A 16553-nucleotide genomic window follows, 5' to 3' on the forward strand; every position below is an offset into this window, starting at 1 on the left:
CCAACCCAGGTTCGATTCCCAGCATCCCATATGGTCACCCAGCACTGCCAGGAGTGATTCCTGAGTGCAGAGCCAGGAGTAACTCCTGAGCACTGCTGTGTGTGACCCAAAAAGGAAAAAAAAAAAGAAACAGGTACAGAAAGTGCACAGAGAGGCCGGGAGAGAGCTGAGCTCATAGGGCTTATATGCAGAAGGTCTGGGTGTCATCAGGGTCCTGAGCACCTCTAGGAGAATTTCCTCAGCTTCTCTGGGAACACCCCCCCAAAATCCCCTGGGGCTGAGGGGGTTGCCTAACTCTGCAACTGAGGAGGTGGGAGGTTCGAGTGTGGTAACCTCCACCGTCGTCCATCCCCTGCTGGGCTTTCCCGGGACATCCCCAGCTGTGCCATGTCCTGTTCCCTGCTGGCGTGTCCCCAGGGCCTGGTCTGTGTCTCTGTGGCCTAGCGCAGGGCTGGTAACGGTGCAGATGTCTCTCTGGCCCCTGGGAAGTGGGTTGGGCCTGGGTTCTGGGTTCCTCTGTCCGTGCTTAGAGGTCACTCCTGGAGGGGCTCAGGGGTCCCTATGAGGTCCTGATGGAACCTGGGTCAGCTGCAGGCCAGGCAGCACCCTAACCCCTGGACAATCTCCCTGTGTTTCTTTTCCTCGCGATCTGGGTCTCGGCCTCTGTCCCCAATCCTTGTCTCTAGTTCTTGAATTTGGTTGTGGGGCCACGTCCAGCAGTGCCAGTGTCTATTCCTGGCTCCCTGCTCAGGCATCCCTCCTGGCGGGGCTCAGGAGACCTCATGCAGTATCGGGAATTCGAACCAGGGTCAGGGGCATGGCCAGCGCCTTCCCCCTTGTCCCTCTCTGTTTGGTTTTGTTCTGGCTTTTGTTTTTGGGGCTACGCAGGGAGATGCTCAGGAGTGACTCCTGGCTCTGGCACTCACAAATCACTCCTCATGGTCCGAGGAGGACCTTATGGGCTGCCGGAGATGGAGCCTGGGTTGGCTGCATGCAAGACAAGTGCCCTCCCCGATCCCCCTCCCTCGCGTCATCTCTGTCATCATCCCTGTATTTGTATCTTGCTCTGTCTCTCCCCGGTCTCTGCCCCTCTCTCAAGTGTTGCCTGAGTCCCCTTGTTCTTCATCTGCCCTGTCTCCTGGGGGAGTCTCTGTCCCTCTCTGCTTCCTCCACGACACTGTCCCCTCCCGGGCTTCCCCCTCCATCAGCGGAAGTGAGGACCCATGTGCTGGGAAACCCCACACTTTTCACTTCCTCATCCCAGTGGGCAGTGAAAGACCCAGGGGTGCTGTCCACCCTCTCCACCCTCTGCTACACCCACCCCCCCAAGTCACAGCTGCCGGAGCCTTCACCATGGCCCCGAGACTTCTCCTGGCCTTTGTCCTCTGCACCACCCGTTTGCCCTGCTGTGGGGAAGCAGGTAAGGGTGGGGGGGGGACTGGGCATTAGAACTTTGCTGAGAAAACTCTGGGGTGAGGTGGGAGTTCACTTCCCCTCTGTGCGCCCTCTAGGGAGACAGGGGTTCCTGGCTCTTTCGGAGAAACTGAGGACAAAGAATCTCACTGTAGTCACAGCTGGAGGGGGGGCAGAAAGGGAGAGAGAGAGGAAAGGGGAGAGATGAAGAGAAAAGCAGAGTGAGGGAAAGAGAGAAGGAGGGAGAGGGCGGGAGCAAGAAGGGAGAGGAAGAAATCCAGGCAGAGAGAGAAGAGGAGAGAAAGGGGAGGGAGAGAAAGAAGGAAGGAGGGGAAGGGAGAGAGAGAGGGAGAGAAAGGTAAGGAGGAGGGGGAGAGATGGGGAGAGATGGAGGGAGGGGAAGAGGAGGAAGGAGAGAAGCGGGGAGGGAGGGAGAGAGAGCAGATGGATGTACAATACTTCCATTCCCTCTTCAAAGCTTGGCCAGAGAACTTCCTCCCAAGATCTAGGCCTCCACGACTGAGGAGCCTCAGTTTTCCCCTCTGGAGAATGGGCTGATGGTTTCTGGATGTTATGGGGAGGGGTGGGAATTCTGAGCTTCACATCCTCTGGGTTCTTCCCCCCGACCTGGTGGGGGATGCTGAGCGCAGGGTCAGACCCTGCTACTCCCAGGTAGATCACATGTCAAGGTCATCCAAGATGACACTGTTCTCTGCTCTCCCTGCGGGCTCCCCGCTCAGTGCCCATCCAGCCCTGGGTGCAGTGCTGGTCCTCTCGGTACCCGATCGCTGTGGACTGCGTGTGGACGGCACCCCAGACTGCAAACAGCACCGGACGCACATCCTTCATTGCTACCTACAGGTCAGAGGCCTGAAAGTGGGGAGAGGGTGTCCCCCAGGGTCCAGCACCCCTAGCATGAGAGAATCTGGAGCTCAGACTCGGGTGAGCCACTCAGAGGGGGGGAGCACCCCGAGCACCCGGTGGGGAGCACCACCAGAAAGCACTCCTGCCCCAGAGAAGATTCAGGGAAGTGAAGCCTGAACCTGAAAGATTCTGTTTTGGGTTGTCTTGGGTTTTTTTGGTTCGGTTGGTTGGTTTTCTTTCTTTTTTGGGGGTCACACCCAGCGGTGCACAGGGGTTACTCCTGGCTCTGCACTCAGGAATTACTCCCTGGCGGTGCTCAGGGGACCATATGGGATGCTGGGGATCGAACCCGGGTCGGCCATGAGCAAGGCAAATGTCCTACCCGCTGTGCTATGGTTGGTTTTGCAGCCACATCCGGCGACGCTCAGGGCTGACTCCTGGCCTGCACTCAGGAGTCACTCCTGGTGGTGCTCAGGGGACCCTCTGGGATGCCAGGGCGACACCCTCTTGCTCTGGGCTCCTGAGGAGGCTGTCACTTCCAGGGTCACACAGCCAGCTAGTTGCAGCGCTGAGATCGCAAGCTCAGGGGTCCCGCTGGGGCGGTCAGGAACCCGGCCCTCACAGCGCCCACCCCCTCTCCAGGCTCGGGGTGGCAGCCCAGGGGGAGAGCCGGCCCTGCCTGCACCCCTCGCCCGAGTCCAGGCACTGCACCATCCCGGAAGTCCTGCTCTTCTCCATGCTGCCCTACGTGCTCAATGTCACCGCCATCCACCCCACGGGCGTCAGCAGCACCTTCCTGCCCTTTGTCCCCGAGCACGTCAGTGAGTGTGTGATGGTGGGGCTGGGGGCTCCCCCTGCCGGAAGCTGGTCCTCCCCCCTCTCATCCTGTCTGCCCAGCCTGGGCTCAAACCTTGGTCATCCACATGCCCTGCAAAGACCTTCCCCGCTGCACTATCTCTCTGGCCTCCTCGGAAGACTTTTGTTTGTGGGGGTGGGGTGGGGGGAGCACACCTGGCCGTGCTCCTGGCTTGCTCCTGGCTCTTTGCTCAGGGATTACTCCTGGCAGGGCTTGGGGTGCTGGGGATCAAATTCAGGTTCAGCTTTGGGCAAGACCAGCACTCCCTGGGCCGGCCGGAGCGATAGCACAGCAGGGAGGGCTTTGCCTTGCATGCAGCCAACCCGGGTTCGACCAGCACGCAATATGGTCCCCCAAGCACTGCCAGGAGTAAATCCTGAGTGAAGAGCCAGGAATTACCCCTGAACATCGTGGGGATGTGACCCAAAAAGAATAAAAAAAAGAGAGAGACCAGCGCCCTCCTATCCTGCAGAGTCTTGGCCAGTGGGTTGTTGGGGGAATGAATGTTTCTGCCTCTCTCTCACCCACCAGTTAAACCAGACCCTCCAGAAAGTGTGACACTGAGCCCCCTTCCTGGGCAGCGGCTGGGGGTGCAGTGGAAGCCGCCCGGCTCCTGGCCCTTCCCAGAAATCTTCTCCCTTAAGTACCGGATTCGCTACAAGCGTCACGGAGCTGCTCACTTCCGCCAGGTGAGGGCCAGGTGGGCGGGGAGGGCAGATGGGACTAAAGGAATAGCAGGTGCAAAGCTGTGAGCCCCCCACCGCCCCAATCACCACATTTCTAGTTGGGGTGCTAGTGTTGGAACCAGAAGCAGGTGTGTTTTGGGGCCACATCCAGCTGATCTCAGGGCTTCCTCCTGGCTCTGTGCGCAGGAATCCCTCCTGCCTGGGCTCACAGGACCCTATGGGTTGCCGGGAATCGAACCCAGCTCGGCCACGTGCAAAGTTAAGGTGTGATCTCTCCAACCCCTAATCCAGAAAATTGGAATGAAGGAGCTGGGTTGGGACTCTGCATTGAAGCTCCTGCCTTGAGGTATGAGGCCCCGAGTTTGGTCCCTAAGATTAAAAAAAAAAAATTGATGGGGCTGGAACGACAGCACAGCAGGTAGGGCATTTGCCTTGCAGGAGGCCGACCCGGGTTTGAATCCCAGCATCCCATATGGTCCCCTGAGCACTGCCAGGAGTAATTCCTGAGTGCAGAGCCAGGAATAACCCCTGTGCATCACCGGGTGAGACCCAAAAAGAAAAAAAATCTTTTTTAAATTGAAGGATTGAAAAAAAAATTGAAGGATTGAAAACAGGGACTCAAACAGGTGCTTGCAGACATGTTCACAGCAGCCCAAGGAGGGCAGAGCCCTGAGGATCAGCCACAGAATTGCACTGGGGCCGTTCTCCCGTTGGAACTGTGTTTGGTTGTGATGAGGGGCTGGGGAAGGGGGTGTCTACAAGTGGTCCCTCTGCAGACAGGAAACATGTCTGGGTCCAAGCACAGCTGGAAAACCACTGGCCAAGCTCCTGGCTGACCTGGATTCAGTCTCTGGCGCATAGTTCCTTGGGCCTGCCAGGAGTAATCCCTGAGCACAGAGCCAGGAGCCAGCACTGCTGGGTGTGGCCCCTAAAAACAGTAAAGGGGCGGGGGCTGGAGCAATAGTACAGTGAGGAGGGCGTTTGCCTTGCACATGGCCAACCTGGGCTCAATCCCCGGGATCCCATATGGTCCCCCAAGCACCGCCAGGAGTAATTAATTCCTGAACGCACCACCAGGAGTAAACCTTGAACATTGCTGGGTGGGACCCAAAAAGCAAACAAAACAAAACAAAACTAAAAAACAGTAAAGGGTCTATGGGGACTGTGAAGCTCATTGTCCAAGGGCCTCTGGTGTCTGGCAAGCGGTGCAATGGAATGTTCTGGAACTCAACCGAGCTGCTGCTTAGCAGCTTTGCCAATGCACTGGATGTTACTCAGTCCTTACCTTAGACTCCTACAACCTGTGGAGCTCAGCGCGGGGTGGGGGTGGGGGACATGGTGGCCCCTCTCGCCCTCCACCCCTTGACCCTAACCTTTTGGCTCACAGGTTGGCCCCACGGAAGCCACATCGTTTGTCCTCAGGGCTGTAAGGCCCCACAGCAGATACTGCGTTCAGGTGTCAGCCCAGGAGCTCACCGGTTCTGGGCAGCCAAGTGACTGGAGTGTGTCTGCCATCACAGCCGGGACCCCGGTTGGGGAGCGCAGAGCCAGCACCCCCAAAGAAGAGCTGTGTCCCTGAGTTCCAGGCACTCTGCTTCCGATCACTCACTCAAGGGTGGGCTCCCCGACAGGGTTGGTGGCCTTGTGACTTGCCTCTCTGAACCTCAGTCTCTAATCACTGGGGTGGGGGACTTTGTCTCTGGATCAACGGGAGGTCTGGGTAAGTGAATGAAAAAAGCAGTTCTTCACTTTGTTGTTTGGGGGCCACACTCTGCTTTGCTCAGGGCTCCCTCCAGGCTCTGTGGTCCTTGGGGGCCATAGCCATAGCATAACAGGTGGCATTGCCTTGCAAGTGGCAGACTCAGGTTTGATCCCTGGAAACCTCAGATGGCCCCTGGAGCCCCACGAGAAGTGATCCCTGAACACAGGGCCAGGGATCAGGCCTTGGGACTGCTGGGTGTGGCCCAAAAGACAAACTGAAAAATAAAGCCACATATTCCTTCCTGGGCCAGCCCAATGTGAATGTCTTGAGGAGAGTCCTGTTTTCTTTTCTTCCCCCACCCTTTAATTTTTAATTCCTTAATAAAATCTTCCACTACCCTGCCTGAGCCCTTCCGAGTGAATTCTCTCTCTCTTGAGGAGATAAGGACCAGGACCACAAAATACAGTCACTTGTCCCAGTAGAACCAATGCCTGAAGTGTCCTCATAGACACAGAACAAACATTTATACCACGAAGGGGCTGAGGAAGATATGGGGTGGGCAGTTGTGGGAGGGACACTTCGCGGCAGGATGGGTTTGGAGCCCTAGTCTTTGAGTCTCCGCCTATGCCCATATGCTTGGAAACTGCCATGTCCCATCCCATCCCCCACATCAGCGGCAGCGACACAGAAAATCAACACGCCAACGTGATGCAATGAGCCCAGCACAAAGGGCGAGCGCTCCACACAGCGCTGTTTGTTGGGTGAACGAATGAATGAGCAAGGATCACAAATGAATGAACGCTACCAGCAGCCACTTCGCGCCCCGCGAAATGTTTCACGAGCCTTCGCCCTCTAGGGGGCGCAGCGCCTCCCGATTACACTGCTTCAGTTCCGAAGGGTCGCGCGGAACTGTTGTTGCGCGCCATCGAAGTGGCAACTCGGAAGTTTAAAATAAAGCAACGCCCAGGCAAGGCTCTTGATGGACGGGGATGGCAGCCAATCAAAACAGTGGGCGGTGTACGATACAACCAATCATCGATACCCAAGGAAATGAGGTCAACGGAAGTAGAAGGGACAGTCCGGGAATTTTGGTAAATACCGAACCTTCCCAGGTCGCTCGCGCTTGTGAGAAGAGTAGGAGGCAAAGATGTCGGAGCGAAAAGTTTTAAACGTAAGTGTTCGGGGACTAGAACTTTCTGGCTGGCGCGGGACATCTTGTAGCGCGGGACGTGGTGGGCCGCCTTAAACTAATCCCGAAGGGAAGCGGTTTCATCCTCCGTAACTGCCTCCCGTGGGGCGGGGCTTCCCAAACCCCTCCCAATCATCTTCAGGGGGTGTGTGTCTTAACTAATCATGCTTCCTGATTGGGAGTCCAAGAAGGAAAGTCTCCAATTATCTCCTTAGGGGCGTAGCCTTTAAAAAGTAAAGCTCCAGGGGCTGGAGCAATAGCACAGCGGGTAGGGCGCTTGCCTTGCACGCGGCCGACCCAGGCTGACCCAGGCTGACCCAGGTTCGAATCCCAGCATCCCATATGGTCCCCTGAGCACCGCCAGGGGTAATTCCTGAGTGTAGAACCAGGAGTAACCCCTGTGCATTGCTGGGTGTGACCCAAAAAGCAAAAAAAAAAAAAAAAAAAAAAAAAAAAGTAAAGCTCCATGGGGGCGTGGCCCCATTAAGCCACACCTCTGAGGGTCTCTCACCCTGGAGGGTTTTAGACTTTTCTAAATTGTTCTGCTCGGCTCATTAAAGGATTTTACCAGTTGCTTCCGTTTATCCTCATTAGGTCGTTGGGATGGAGAGGATTTAGGAAGGCAGACTTTGACTTGTAGAGAATCGAGCCTTGGCATGTTCAGTCCGGAGGGTGTTGTGACCCCAAGAAGGGACAGCTGGCCAAGGTGGGAATGTGCAACCCAAGATTTCAGGAGCCCTCAGTCCCACGAGATCGGCTGATGTGGCTTAGCAGCCTCATCCTTAAGTCTCTCTATTAGGAACCCAGCCCCTTCATGCTCCCAAATTTCTGTCCAGTGATCTGGACTTCCTGTCCGTGAACCTCCATCCATTCCCAGGATGCTTGGGGGAACCTTCCGCGGGTTCCTGGGAGATGCTGCGGCCTCGGGTCCCGACCTCTGCATGGCCGTGAAACCAAAGTTCTTGTTTCTCGGGATACGTTAAGAAGTTATGTGTTCTAAGACGGGGAAAAAAAAGCTATGTATTGGAGGCTGGAGTGATAGCACAGCGGTTAGAGCGTTTGCTTTGCACGCAGCTGACCTGGGTTCGAATCCCAGCATCCCATATGGTCCCCCGAGCACTGACAGGAGTGATTCCTGAGTACAGAGGCAGGAGTAACCCCTGTGCATCGCCAGCTGTGACTCAAAGAGAAAAAAAAAAGAAGTTACATGTCTGAGCTACTTGGCCAGATGGCACTGGATCCTTATCTAAAGCGACACCCACTGCCCACCCTTGACATCAGTATGACCCAGAGTCAGGGGAGGTCTGGTAGATTTACCTGGAGAAGGGTCACCATGTGTGTAAAGAATGCAGAATCTGTGCAGTGGTGCGGTGAGAGCAAGGCTAGCCACCCCGTTTCCGTGACTTTATCGGGAGATACCGCGCGTTCCATGCTTGTCAGATCCTCGTGGGTGGGTGAGTTATCTGTTTTCTCAGAGCCACGCCTTGGCCAGAGACCCTGGAGTGGGCAGTGCGGCCAGTGAGATTAGGCCAGTGAGATCACTACTGCAGCCCGCTGCAGGCTGGCTTCTGGGACATACCTGCTAGCGTGCCCCAGGGGTCCAGCCAGCACAGAAAACCCCAGGCCCGATTTCTGCCAGCGCCCCCACCCCCTCCTCTTCATTTGCTGGCAGGAGGACTTGAGTGCCATCCTGTGGGACACCATTGAGAGAAAACTCTGGACACTTGTAGATGATCTCCCTGGTTCCCTTTTGCCATGGTTTGCTCTTTGCTTTACTCATTTTTCTTGTCTTCCGTTTTCTGCCTTAAAGAGTTACCCTGGGGGCTGGAGTGATAGCACAGCAGGTAGGGCGTTTGCCTTGCACACGGCTGACCCGGGTTCTATTCCCAGCATTCCATATGGTCCCTCGAGCACCACCAGGAGTAATTCCTAAGTGCATGAACCAGCCAGGAATAACCCCTGTGCATCGCATCGCAGGGTGTGACCCAAAAAGCAAAAAAAAAAAAAAAAAGAGTTACGCTGGGCCGGAGCGATAGTACAGCAGGTAGGATGTTTGCCTTGCACGCGGCTGACAGGGGTCAATCCCCGGTATCCCATATGGTCTCCCAAGCACTGCCAGGAGTAATTCCTGAATGCAGAGCCAAAAATAACCCCTGAGCACTGCTGGTGTGATCCAAAAACCAAAGAGTTACGCCTAGCAAGCTACCAAGAGTATCTCACCTGCACCGCAGTTCCTGGCAAGCTACATGTGGTGTATTCGATATGCCAAAAACAGTAACGACAAGTCTCAAAACGGAGACGTTACTGGTGCCTACTGGTGCCCGCTCGAGCAAATCGATAAGCAGTGGGATGACAGTGATACCCCTGTGAAGGGCACTTACCTTGTATGTGGCTAACCTGGGTTTGGTCCCCAGCACCACATATGGTCTCCCCCACACACTCCCCCAGGAGTGATCCCTGAGTCCAGAGTCTGGCAGTCAGCCCTGAGGACCACCAGGTGTGACCTCAGACCCCAAAACAAGATGAAACGTCTCCACCACGGCCAGGGATTCGAATGTCCAGGTCTTTGATGCTTCCCGGCCTGTTCTCAGACACGGGCAGGGCTGGCCTTGTGGGCCACAGGTCTGGAAGCCCAGTTCAGAAGCAGCTCCCCTAACTCTCTCCACCCGGCCTCCCCCCACAGAAATACTACCCGCCCGACTTTGACCCTTCGAAGATCCCCAAACTCAAGCTCCCCAAAGACCGGCAGTACGTGGTGCGGCTGATGGCGCCCTTCAACATGAGGTGAGCAATCCCGCCCCGCCCCCGCCCGGAGGGCAGAGAGACCCCGCGCTCCTGAGCCATGTAATCCACCGCCTGGGCCCCTTAGTGCCCCCAGCTGCCATCTGGCGGCAGAGCATCTTTTTTAAAATTCGATTTTGGGGACCATTCAGACTGTCCATTGTTACTTAGCCCCGGGGACACCCGGCAGCTGTTGGAAGAGCTTGCCAGGAGGGGGTGGGGCCGAGGATGGAGTGCTGCAGGGGCACGCCACAGAGGGAAGGAGAGATGAATACAAGAACCCTTTCGGTGGCCCCAACGTCTCTCCAGCGGGACCCCTGGGGCCCGGAAGGAACTTGAGTCTTACATCAACACCTCCACCCACATACCCATAGATGTAAGACATGCGGTGAATACATCTACAAAGGCAAGAAGTTCAACGCCCGCAAGGAGACTGTGCAGAATGAGGCCTACCTGGGCCTGCCCATCTTCCGCTTCTACATCAAGTGCACGCGCTGCCTGGCTGAGATCACCTTCAAGGTAGGGGCGGGCCTCACACCTGTCAGCCTGGGAGCCCGCCCCCGCCCCGCCCCACCCCATCTCTGGGAGCCCCGCCCACCCGCATTGGGCTCCGCCCCATCTCTGGGAGCCCCGCCCACCTCATTGGGCTCTGCTGATCTCTCTGGGCACCCAGTCCACCAGTCCCCACCCCATCCCAATCGGCCCCAGGAGCCCCGCCCACTCACCCTGCCCCCTCCCTTCAGGGAACACCCCTTCCCTCCCCATCTCTTTTCCCACCCCACATCCAGGTCAGCTAAGGCTTGGGGGGAGACTTTCCCAGCTGCTAAAGGAAGTAGGAATTGGGGATGTCACACAAGGCTGTCCCCTGCCGCCCAGGATTGTCCTGTCATCCAACCTGCCGGTATTTATAGGGACCAACCACCCTGCTGGCACAAGCTCAACTTCTAGTAATGGGATTCACTGGACAGGCTCAGGCACACTCTGCGAAGACAATATTAAAAAATAAAATAAACACCCAAATCTCACTTTCTGGACTAGAGAGATCGTATGAGGGTTCAGGCTAGAGAGATCAGACGTGCTTAAGGCACTTGCCTTGCACACGGCCACGCTGGGGTTTGATCCTGGCACCACATAAGGTCCCCTGAGCCACCAGAAGCTATCCATGAATGCAGAGCTAGGGGTAAGCCCTGAGCACCACCGGGAGTGACCTTGAAACCAGAAAGAAGGAAAGAGAGAGAGATTGAGAAAGGAAGGAAGGAATGAAGGAAGCAGAGAGGGAGGGAAGGAGGGAAGGAAGAAGGGAGGAAGGAAGAGAGGGAGGGAGGAAGGAAGGAAAGAAGAAAGGAGGAAAGGAGGGAGAGAGGGAGGGAAGCAGAAAGTAGAGGTTTCCCAAAGGAAGGCGCATGCTGCGTGCACGGTGGGGCCACCTGTTGGGGACACGCAGGAACCTGGGGCTGACGTGTGCCCGCCCCCCTCCCAGACAGACCCTGAGAACACGGACTACACCATGGAGCACGGGGCCACGCGCAACTTCCAGGCCGAGAAGCTCCTGGAGGAGGAGGAGAAGCGGATACAGAAGGAGAGGGAGGACGAGGAGCTGAACAACCCCATGAAGGTGTGCGGGGCGTGGGGCGCATGCGCACCTGGTATGGGTGCATGTGTGCGCGCACCTGTGTGTGTGTGTGTGTGGTGAGTGCGTGTGTGCGCCATGTGTATGCCTGAACGTGAGCACTCATGCTTGAGCTTGCGTGCACCAGTGATCTTGGTGCCCCTCCCACCTGGGGCTCCCTGACTGGGGTTTGGGGGTGGTGGGGTGTGTGTTCCATGGAGCCCTCAGGAAACCTCGGTTCCCGCCTCCTGGCCCCTCGCCCTGTGTCTTTAGGGATGTGACCCCGGATCAGGTGATGTTTATTTATTTTTGCTTTTTGGGTCACACCTGGAGATGCACAGGTGATGTTTAGACGTCACCTGTGCACGCAGAGGTGCAAGCTAATATCAGGACGGGGTTCGCTCAGTTACGACCGAGAGCCCCAGTGGGTTCCTTCCTCGCCTTCCCGGCTGTGCCGTGCGTGGCTCCAGAGCTGACCCCAGCCCCGGGACTCTCTGAGTTGTGTCCCCCTCACACGCCTCTCCCCCACCCCGCCCCTGGGTGACCGCTGCGTCGGGGCAGGAACACGGGTCAGACTGAAAGGTGGGAGCCCTCAGCCCTGCCCCACCCCACCCGCCAGGTGCTGGAGAACCGGACCAAGGACTCGAAGCTGGAGATGGAGGTGCTGGAGAACCTGCAGGAGCTCAAGGACCTCAACCAGCGCCAGGCCCACGTGGACTTCGAGGCCATGCTCCGGCAGCACCGCATGTCGGAGGAGGAGCGGCAGAAGCAGGAGCAGGAGGAGGACGAGCGGGAGACAGCGTGAGTGAGCCCCTGCCCTCGCCGGGTCACACTCCGTGGCGTAGGGAACCGGCAGCCTGGTGGCGTCTATCTGTCTGTCTGTTAGTGGGGGAGGGGTGGGGCTGCAGGAGCGGCGTCCTCACGTGTCACCTTGTGTCCTGCAGGGTGCTGGTGGAGGAAGCTCGGAAACGAAGGCTTCTGGAAGACTCTGACTCAGAGGAGGAGGTGGCAGCTCCCACCCTGCCCCGGTCAGCCCCGCGGCCCAATCCTACCGCCATCCTCGATGAGGTGAGCCGGGCCCCTGGGCATCCCACCCATGGGATCTCGGGTCAGGCAGGACCAGACCTTCCCGCCTCCTTGAAGGCCAGACAGTCGGCATTGCTCAGCACCGACATGCAAAAGCACCAGGTCCAGGCCCGGCTGTGGCCCTGTGCCAATAAAACTTTATTCATAAACACGGGTGGAGACACCTGTGGGTTTTTCAGCAGGTAGGGCGTTTGCCTTGCACGCGGCCGACCTGGGTTCGATTCCTCCATCCCTCTTAGAGAGCCCGGCAAGCTACCGAGAGTATCCCGCCTGCACAGCAGAGCCCGGCAAGCTACCGAGAGTATCCCGCCTGCACAGCAGAGCCTGGCAAGCTCCCCATGGTGTATTCAGTATGCCAAAAACAGTAACAAGTCTCACAATGGAGACGTTACTGGTGCCCACTCGAGCAAATCGATGAGCAACAGAATGACAGTGACAGTGACAGTGATGAAAATCCTAGGGCGACAGGCTGCAGTTCCTGGCTCTGTGCTTGAGGATCGCGCCTGGCAGTGCTCAGGGATGCCGGGGATCAGCCGTGTGCAAGGCAAGCGCCCCCACTGCTGTGCTGTGGCTTCAGCCCCTCAATATGTGATTTGGAGTTTTGAATGCAGAGTGTGGGATGGACCACAGATGGGGGTCTGAACACCAGGCTTGGGGGGCTGGGGTGGCACAGAGAATTTTAGATTAAGGTGAGGACTTCATCAGCTTAGCTCGGGGAGAGGAGGTCATAAAGATTCTGGTTTAGCTGGGGACCAGGAGGCCAGAGGATGGCAGGGGTATGGACAGAGACCCCCCCACTCATCCTGCCCCCACCACCCGCAGGCCCCAAAAGCCAAGAGGAAGGTGGAGAGTTGGGAGCGGAGTGTCGGCACCCTTGGCACCAGGCCTCGAATGTCGGGCCTGGTCATTGTGAAGAAAACCGACCCGGATGCCAGCACCCCAAAGGACCAGGGGGCTCCTGCCACCGGTATGTCCTCCTGGGTCCTCGGAGCTGAGTGTAGTGTCCTGGCTAGCCAGCAGGGGGCAGACTCACCCTCACAAGGGCTGTTCTGGGCCTGCATGCAGTACCCCACTTAGGCGACCAGGGGGCACTGTCTGCCCCTTTTAGTGCGGTTTAGAAATTTTTTGTTTTGGTTTGGGGGCCACATTCGGCAGTGCTCAGGGCTGGTTTATGATTCTGCGCTCAGGAATAACCCATGGTGGGCTTGGGTGACCCTGTGGAATTCGAGGGGTGGAACCCAGGCAGGTCTTGTGTGAGGCAAGCACCCACCCCAAGGACCAGAGTGCAGTGCCCCAGGGGGCCACCAGGTGGCAGTCGCCTTGTGCTGCCCGGCACCGACTTCCACCGCCCTGGGGACGAAGCAAGCTGTGTCCCCACCACCAGCAGGACCAGGCCGGGGCAGCTTCGTCTCAGTCACTCTGAGCTGATGCCCATGGACCCCCTTGGCGGGGGGGCCCCTTCTTGGGCCTCGCTCTCCCATCTTGTATGAACGTGCTTCATGGGCCTCGGCTGTGGTTCCCAGCTTGACTTCAGCCAGATTCTGGGCTCACTGTGGTCCGGGGTTCACACCTGGACCCCAGCCTGGCATGCGGCAAGAGCTCCCAGCACCCGGGACCCTTTATCATCACGGTCATCACCATCCTGTGTGTCAGACCAGGTGGTGGCCCCGAGAGGGCAAGACACTGGCCTGAAGCCGCACAGCAGGCAGGTGCGGGATGGAGCTGGGCCCCCGTCCCCTCCCTGCCCTCGCTCTTGCCCTGGCCTTGCCCTGTGGGTTTCATTAAGTCAGTGCCCCCAAGTGGACTGGACTGGGCCACCCGACCTCTGAGCGCTTCAACCCAGGTCCAAGCATCCTGAGAACCCACCTCTGTGCCCCGCCCCCCCCACCCCCGGCTGTCTTGGGGCCACCAGGACGGACGAGACCCTCCCTAGCTCTTGCCTCCCCCTCCTTCCACAGGCTCCGTGAAGAACGGGTCAGCGGCTGACCGTGCCTCCCCGCGGCCCGTGTCCTCCTCCCTGAGCCAGCTGGGGGCCTATTCCGACAGTGACGACAGTAATGGCAGCAGCTGAGCCCGCACCCTCGACGCCCCCGCGGGCACCCGCTCACGGCCTAGCCCGCATAGCTGTCCAGCGCCAGCCGCTGGCCAGCAGAAGCCTTGGGCCCGGCCACAGGCAGGATGGTCCCAGACTCAGCCCACTGTCCCTCCTGTTCCCCCACACACGTGCCAGCCCCGCAGGACCTCGGGTCCCGGCCTTCTTCCCATCCCCTGGGCTTGGGGGTCACAGCCGTCTTTCTTGTCAGAGCCGGCGGCAGCCAAGGAAACAGCACGGCCGGGTGGAGGGGTGTCGGCGCCCTTGGCCCCCGCGCCAGAACACACCCGTCCTGGCACCCTCGCCCTGAGGATTCGGTGTTTTTTTTTTTTTGGTTTTGGGGCCATGCCCAGCAGTGCCCGGGGCTGAGTCCTGGCTCTGTGCTCAGGGATCACTCCTGGCGGGGCTCGGTGTGGGGCGCCAGGGATCGAACCCGGATCGGCCGAGTACAAGGCAAGTTCCCTCTCTGCTGTCCTGTCACTCCAGCCCCGGGAATAAATGTCTGTGCTTGAACCCAGGCAGCGTTGGGGCCGATGGATGCTGCAGTCGAGAGGCCCCGGCACCCTGCCCCGCCTTCCCCTGGACGCCCCCCACCCCAGGCCCTGCCGATGGCCCCTCCTCGGGAGCCCCAGGGCTGTCGCCCTCCCTGGGGGCTCCCTGGCACCGAGCACCTCAGCAGTCCCCTCCTGCCCCACCGCTGCCCCCCTGGACATCTGAGTGGGGGTGCCGGGGCCCAGGGCTCAGAGCAGGACAGGCAGCGTCCAGGTCCCGGACTGCAAGGCCCAAAGCTCCACCTCTCAGGCTACGAGTTTGACTGTGCCTCCCCCATTAGATCAGGGTGGTCGAAGGCTCTACCAGACTGGGGTCCTGGAAGCCAGGGATGTGCCTCCTCCATCAGACTCCAGGCCCCTGCAAGCAAGCTGTTTTGGGGTTCCCCCCCACCTCTGTCAGACTAGGTTACTTCAAATGGGAAGGGTCTGCATTCCCCATAAAATTGGGGTTTCTGGTGGTTGCTTGTGCCTCATTAGACGAGAGTCTAATGAGTCTGATCCATGTCTCCCCTCAACAAGGCCTGTGCTTCAGAGGGGAGGATTCTGCCTCCTCCATCAGACTGTGGGCATCTGAGAGCGAAACTCTTCTGTCTCTCCTGTCAGACTCTGAGTTGAGGAAGGAGCTGCTCTGCATTGACTCCTGGCCCTGCACTCAGGGTCCAGAAGGGATGCCGGGGATCGAATTCCAGTTGGCCTCCTGCAAGGCAGTCTCTCCCCACTGTCCTGTCACTCTGGCCCCTCTGGGTCCCTCTTATTGAGCCGCCATCCAGGTTGGGTGACAGACACCAGAAGGGCCACCTGTCCCCCTTAAAAAGCATGCAAGGGGCTGGAGCGATAGCACAGTGGGTAGGGCATTTGCCTTAAACACAGCCGATCTGGGTTCGATTCCCAGCATCCCATATGGTCTCCCATGCATCACCAGGAGTAATTCCTAAGTGCAGAGCCAGGAGTGACCCCTGTGCATTGCCAGGTGTGACCCAAAAAGAAAAAAAAAAGCAAACAAGACACCTGAGGCCACCTGTGATCCATAACTTCCAACAGCCACCCCCCATTATCCCAACGGGCACCCCTGTTGTCTCAACAGTCACCCCCCATTGTCATCGCTCATCTCACAGGTGGGAAAGAAATCAAAGTCACTACACAGGGCCAGTGGTGGGGGCTGAGTGACAGTACAGAGGGTTGGGTACTTTTGGGGACCTGGGTTCATTCCCCAGCATCCCATAGGGTCTTCCCCCCGCCCCTCCCCCCAGCACCGCCAGGAATGATTCCTGACTGCAGAGCCAGGAGTAACCCCTGAGCATCGCTGGATGTGACCCAGCTATGAAAAACGTCAGCAGGCTAGGGCCCGAAAAACTACCAGGAACTCTGGATCCCCCCCAGACTGCCCCCTTTCCTGGCTTCCATGCACAGTTACCCCAACATCCGTGTCCCAGACCCCAAGAGCTGATGTGTGGCTACTCTGGGTTTCACAGACCCCACTCCACAGGCCCTGCTCTCCCTTTCTCTCTGCCCGTCACTCCCCATTTGTTCCCCCACCCACCCACCCATCACACACATATCACACACACACACACACACACACACACACACACACACACACTTCTATGCTGAGAAATGGGAGCAGAACCCTCTGGAGAAACCAGCTCGAAAGCGCAGGGAAGTCAAACGGCCGTTTGATCCCGCCTGCGGGCGCCCCCATTGTTATTCCCAGCACACGCGGTAAT

The 16553-nt window shown here is 58.1% G+C and overlaps 2 protein-coding genes across 2 annotated transcripts; both read left to right on the top strand.

The window, feature by feature from the left end:
• The first annotated feature begins 1353 nt into the window (after window positions 1-1353).
• Window positions 1354-5922, top strand: EBI3 (Epstein-Barr virus induced 3). Its single transcript, XM_012935201.2, has 5 exons — window positions 1354-1420; window positions 2154-2274; window positions 2920-3098; window positions 3665-3822; window positions 5207-5922. Exons 1-5 carry the CDS (start codon window positions 1354-1356, stop codon window positions 5396-5398), a joined length of 717 nt encoding a protein of 238 aa, XP_012790655.1. The 3' UTR covers window positions 5399-5922.
• Window positions 5923-6582: 660 nt separating this feature from the next.
• Window positions 6583-14791, top strand: YJU2 (YJU2 splicing factor homolog). Its single transcript, XM_004619423.2, has 8 exons — window positions 6583-6692; window positions 9394-9494; window positions 9866-10010; window positions 10972-11106; window positions 11720-11901; window positions 12045-12168; window positions 13009-13153; window positions 14145-14791. Exons 1-8 carry the CDS (start codon window positions 6669-6671, stop codon window positions 14255-14257), a joined length of 969 nt encoding a protein of 322 aa, XP_004619480.1. The 5' UTR covers window positions 6583-6668; the 3' UTR covers window positions 14258-14791.
• Window positions 14792-16553: the final 1762 nt, after the last annotated feature.

This window comes from Sorex araneus, chromosome 2, assembly GCF_027595985.1.
Source record: "Sorex araneus isolate mSorAra2 chromosome 2, mSorAra2.pri, whole genome shotgun sequence".
Taxonomy (NCBI): domain Eukaryota; kingdom Metazoa; phylum Chordata; class Mammalia; order Eulipotyphla; family Soricidae; genus Sorex; species Sorex araneus.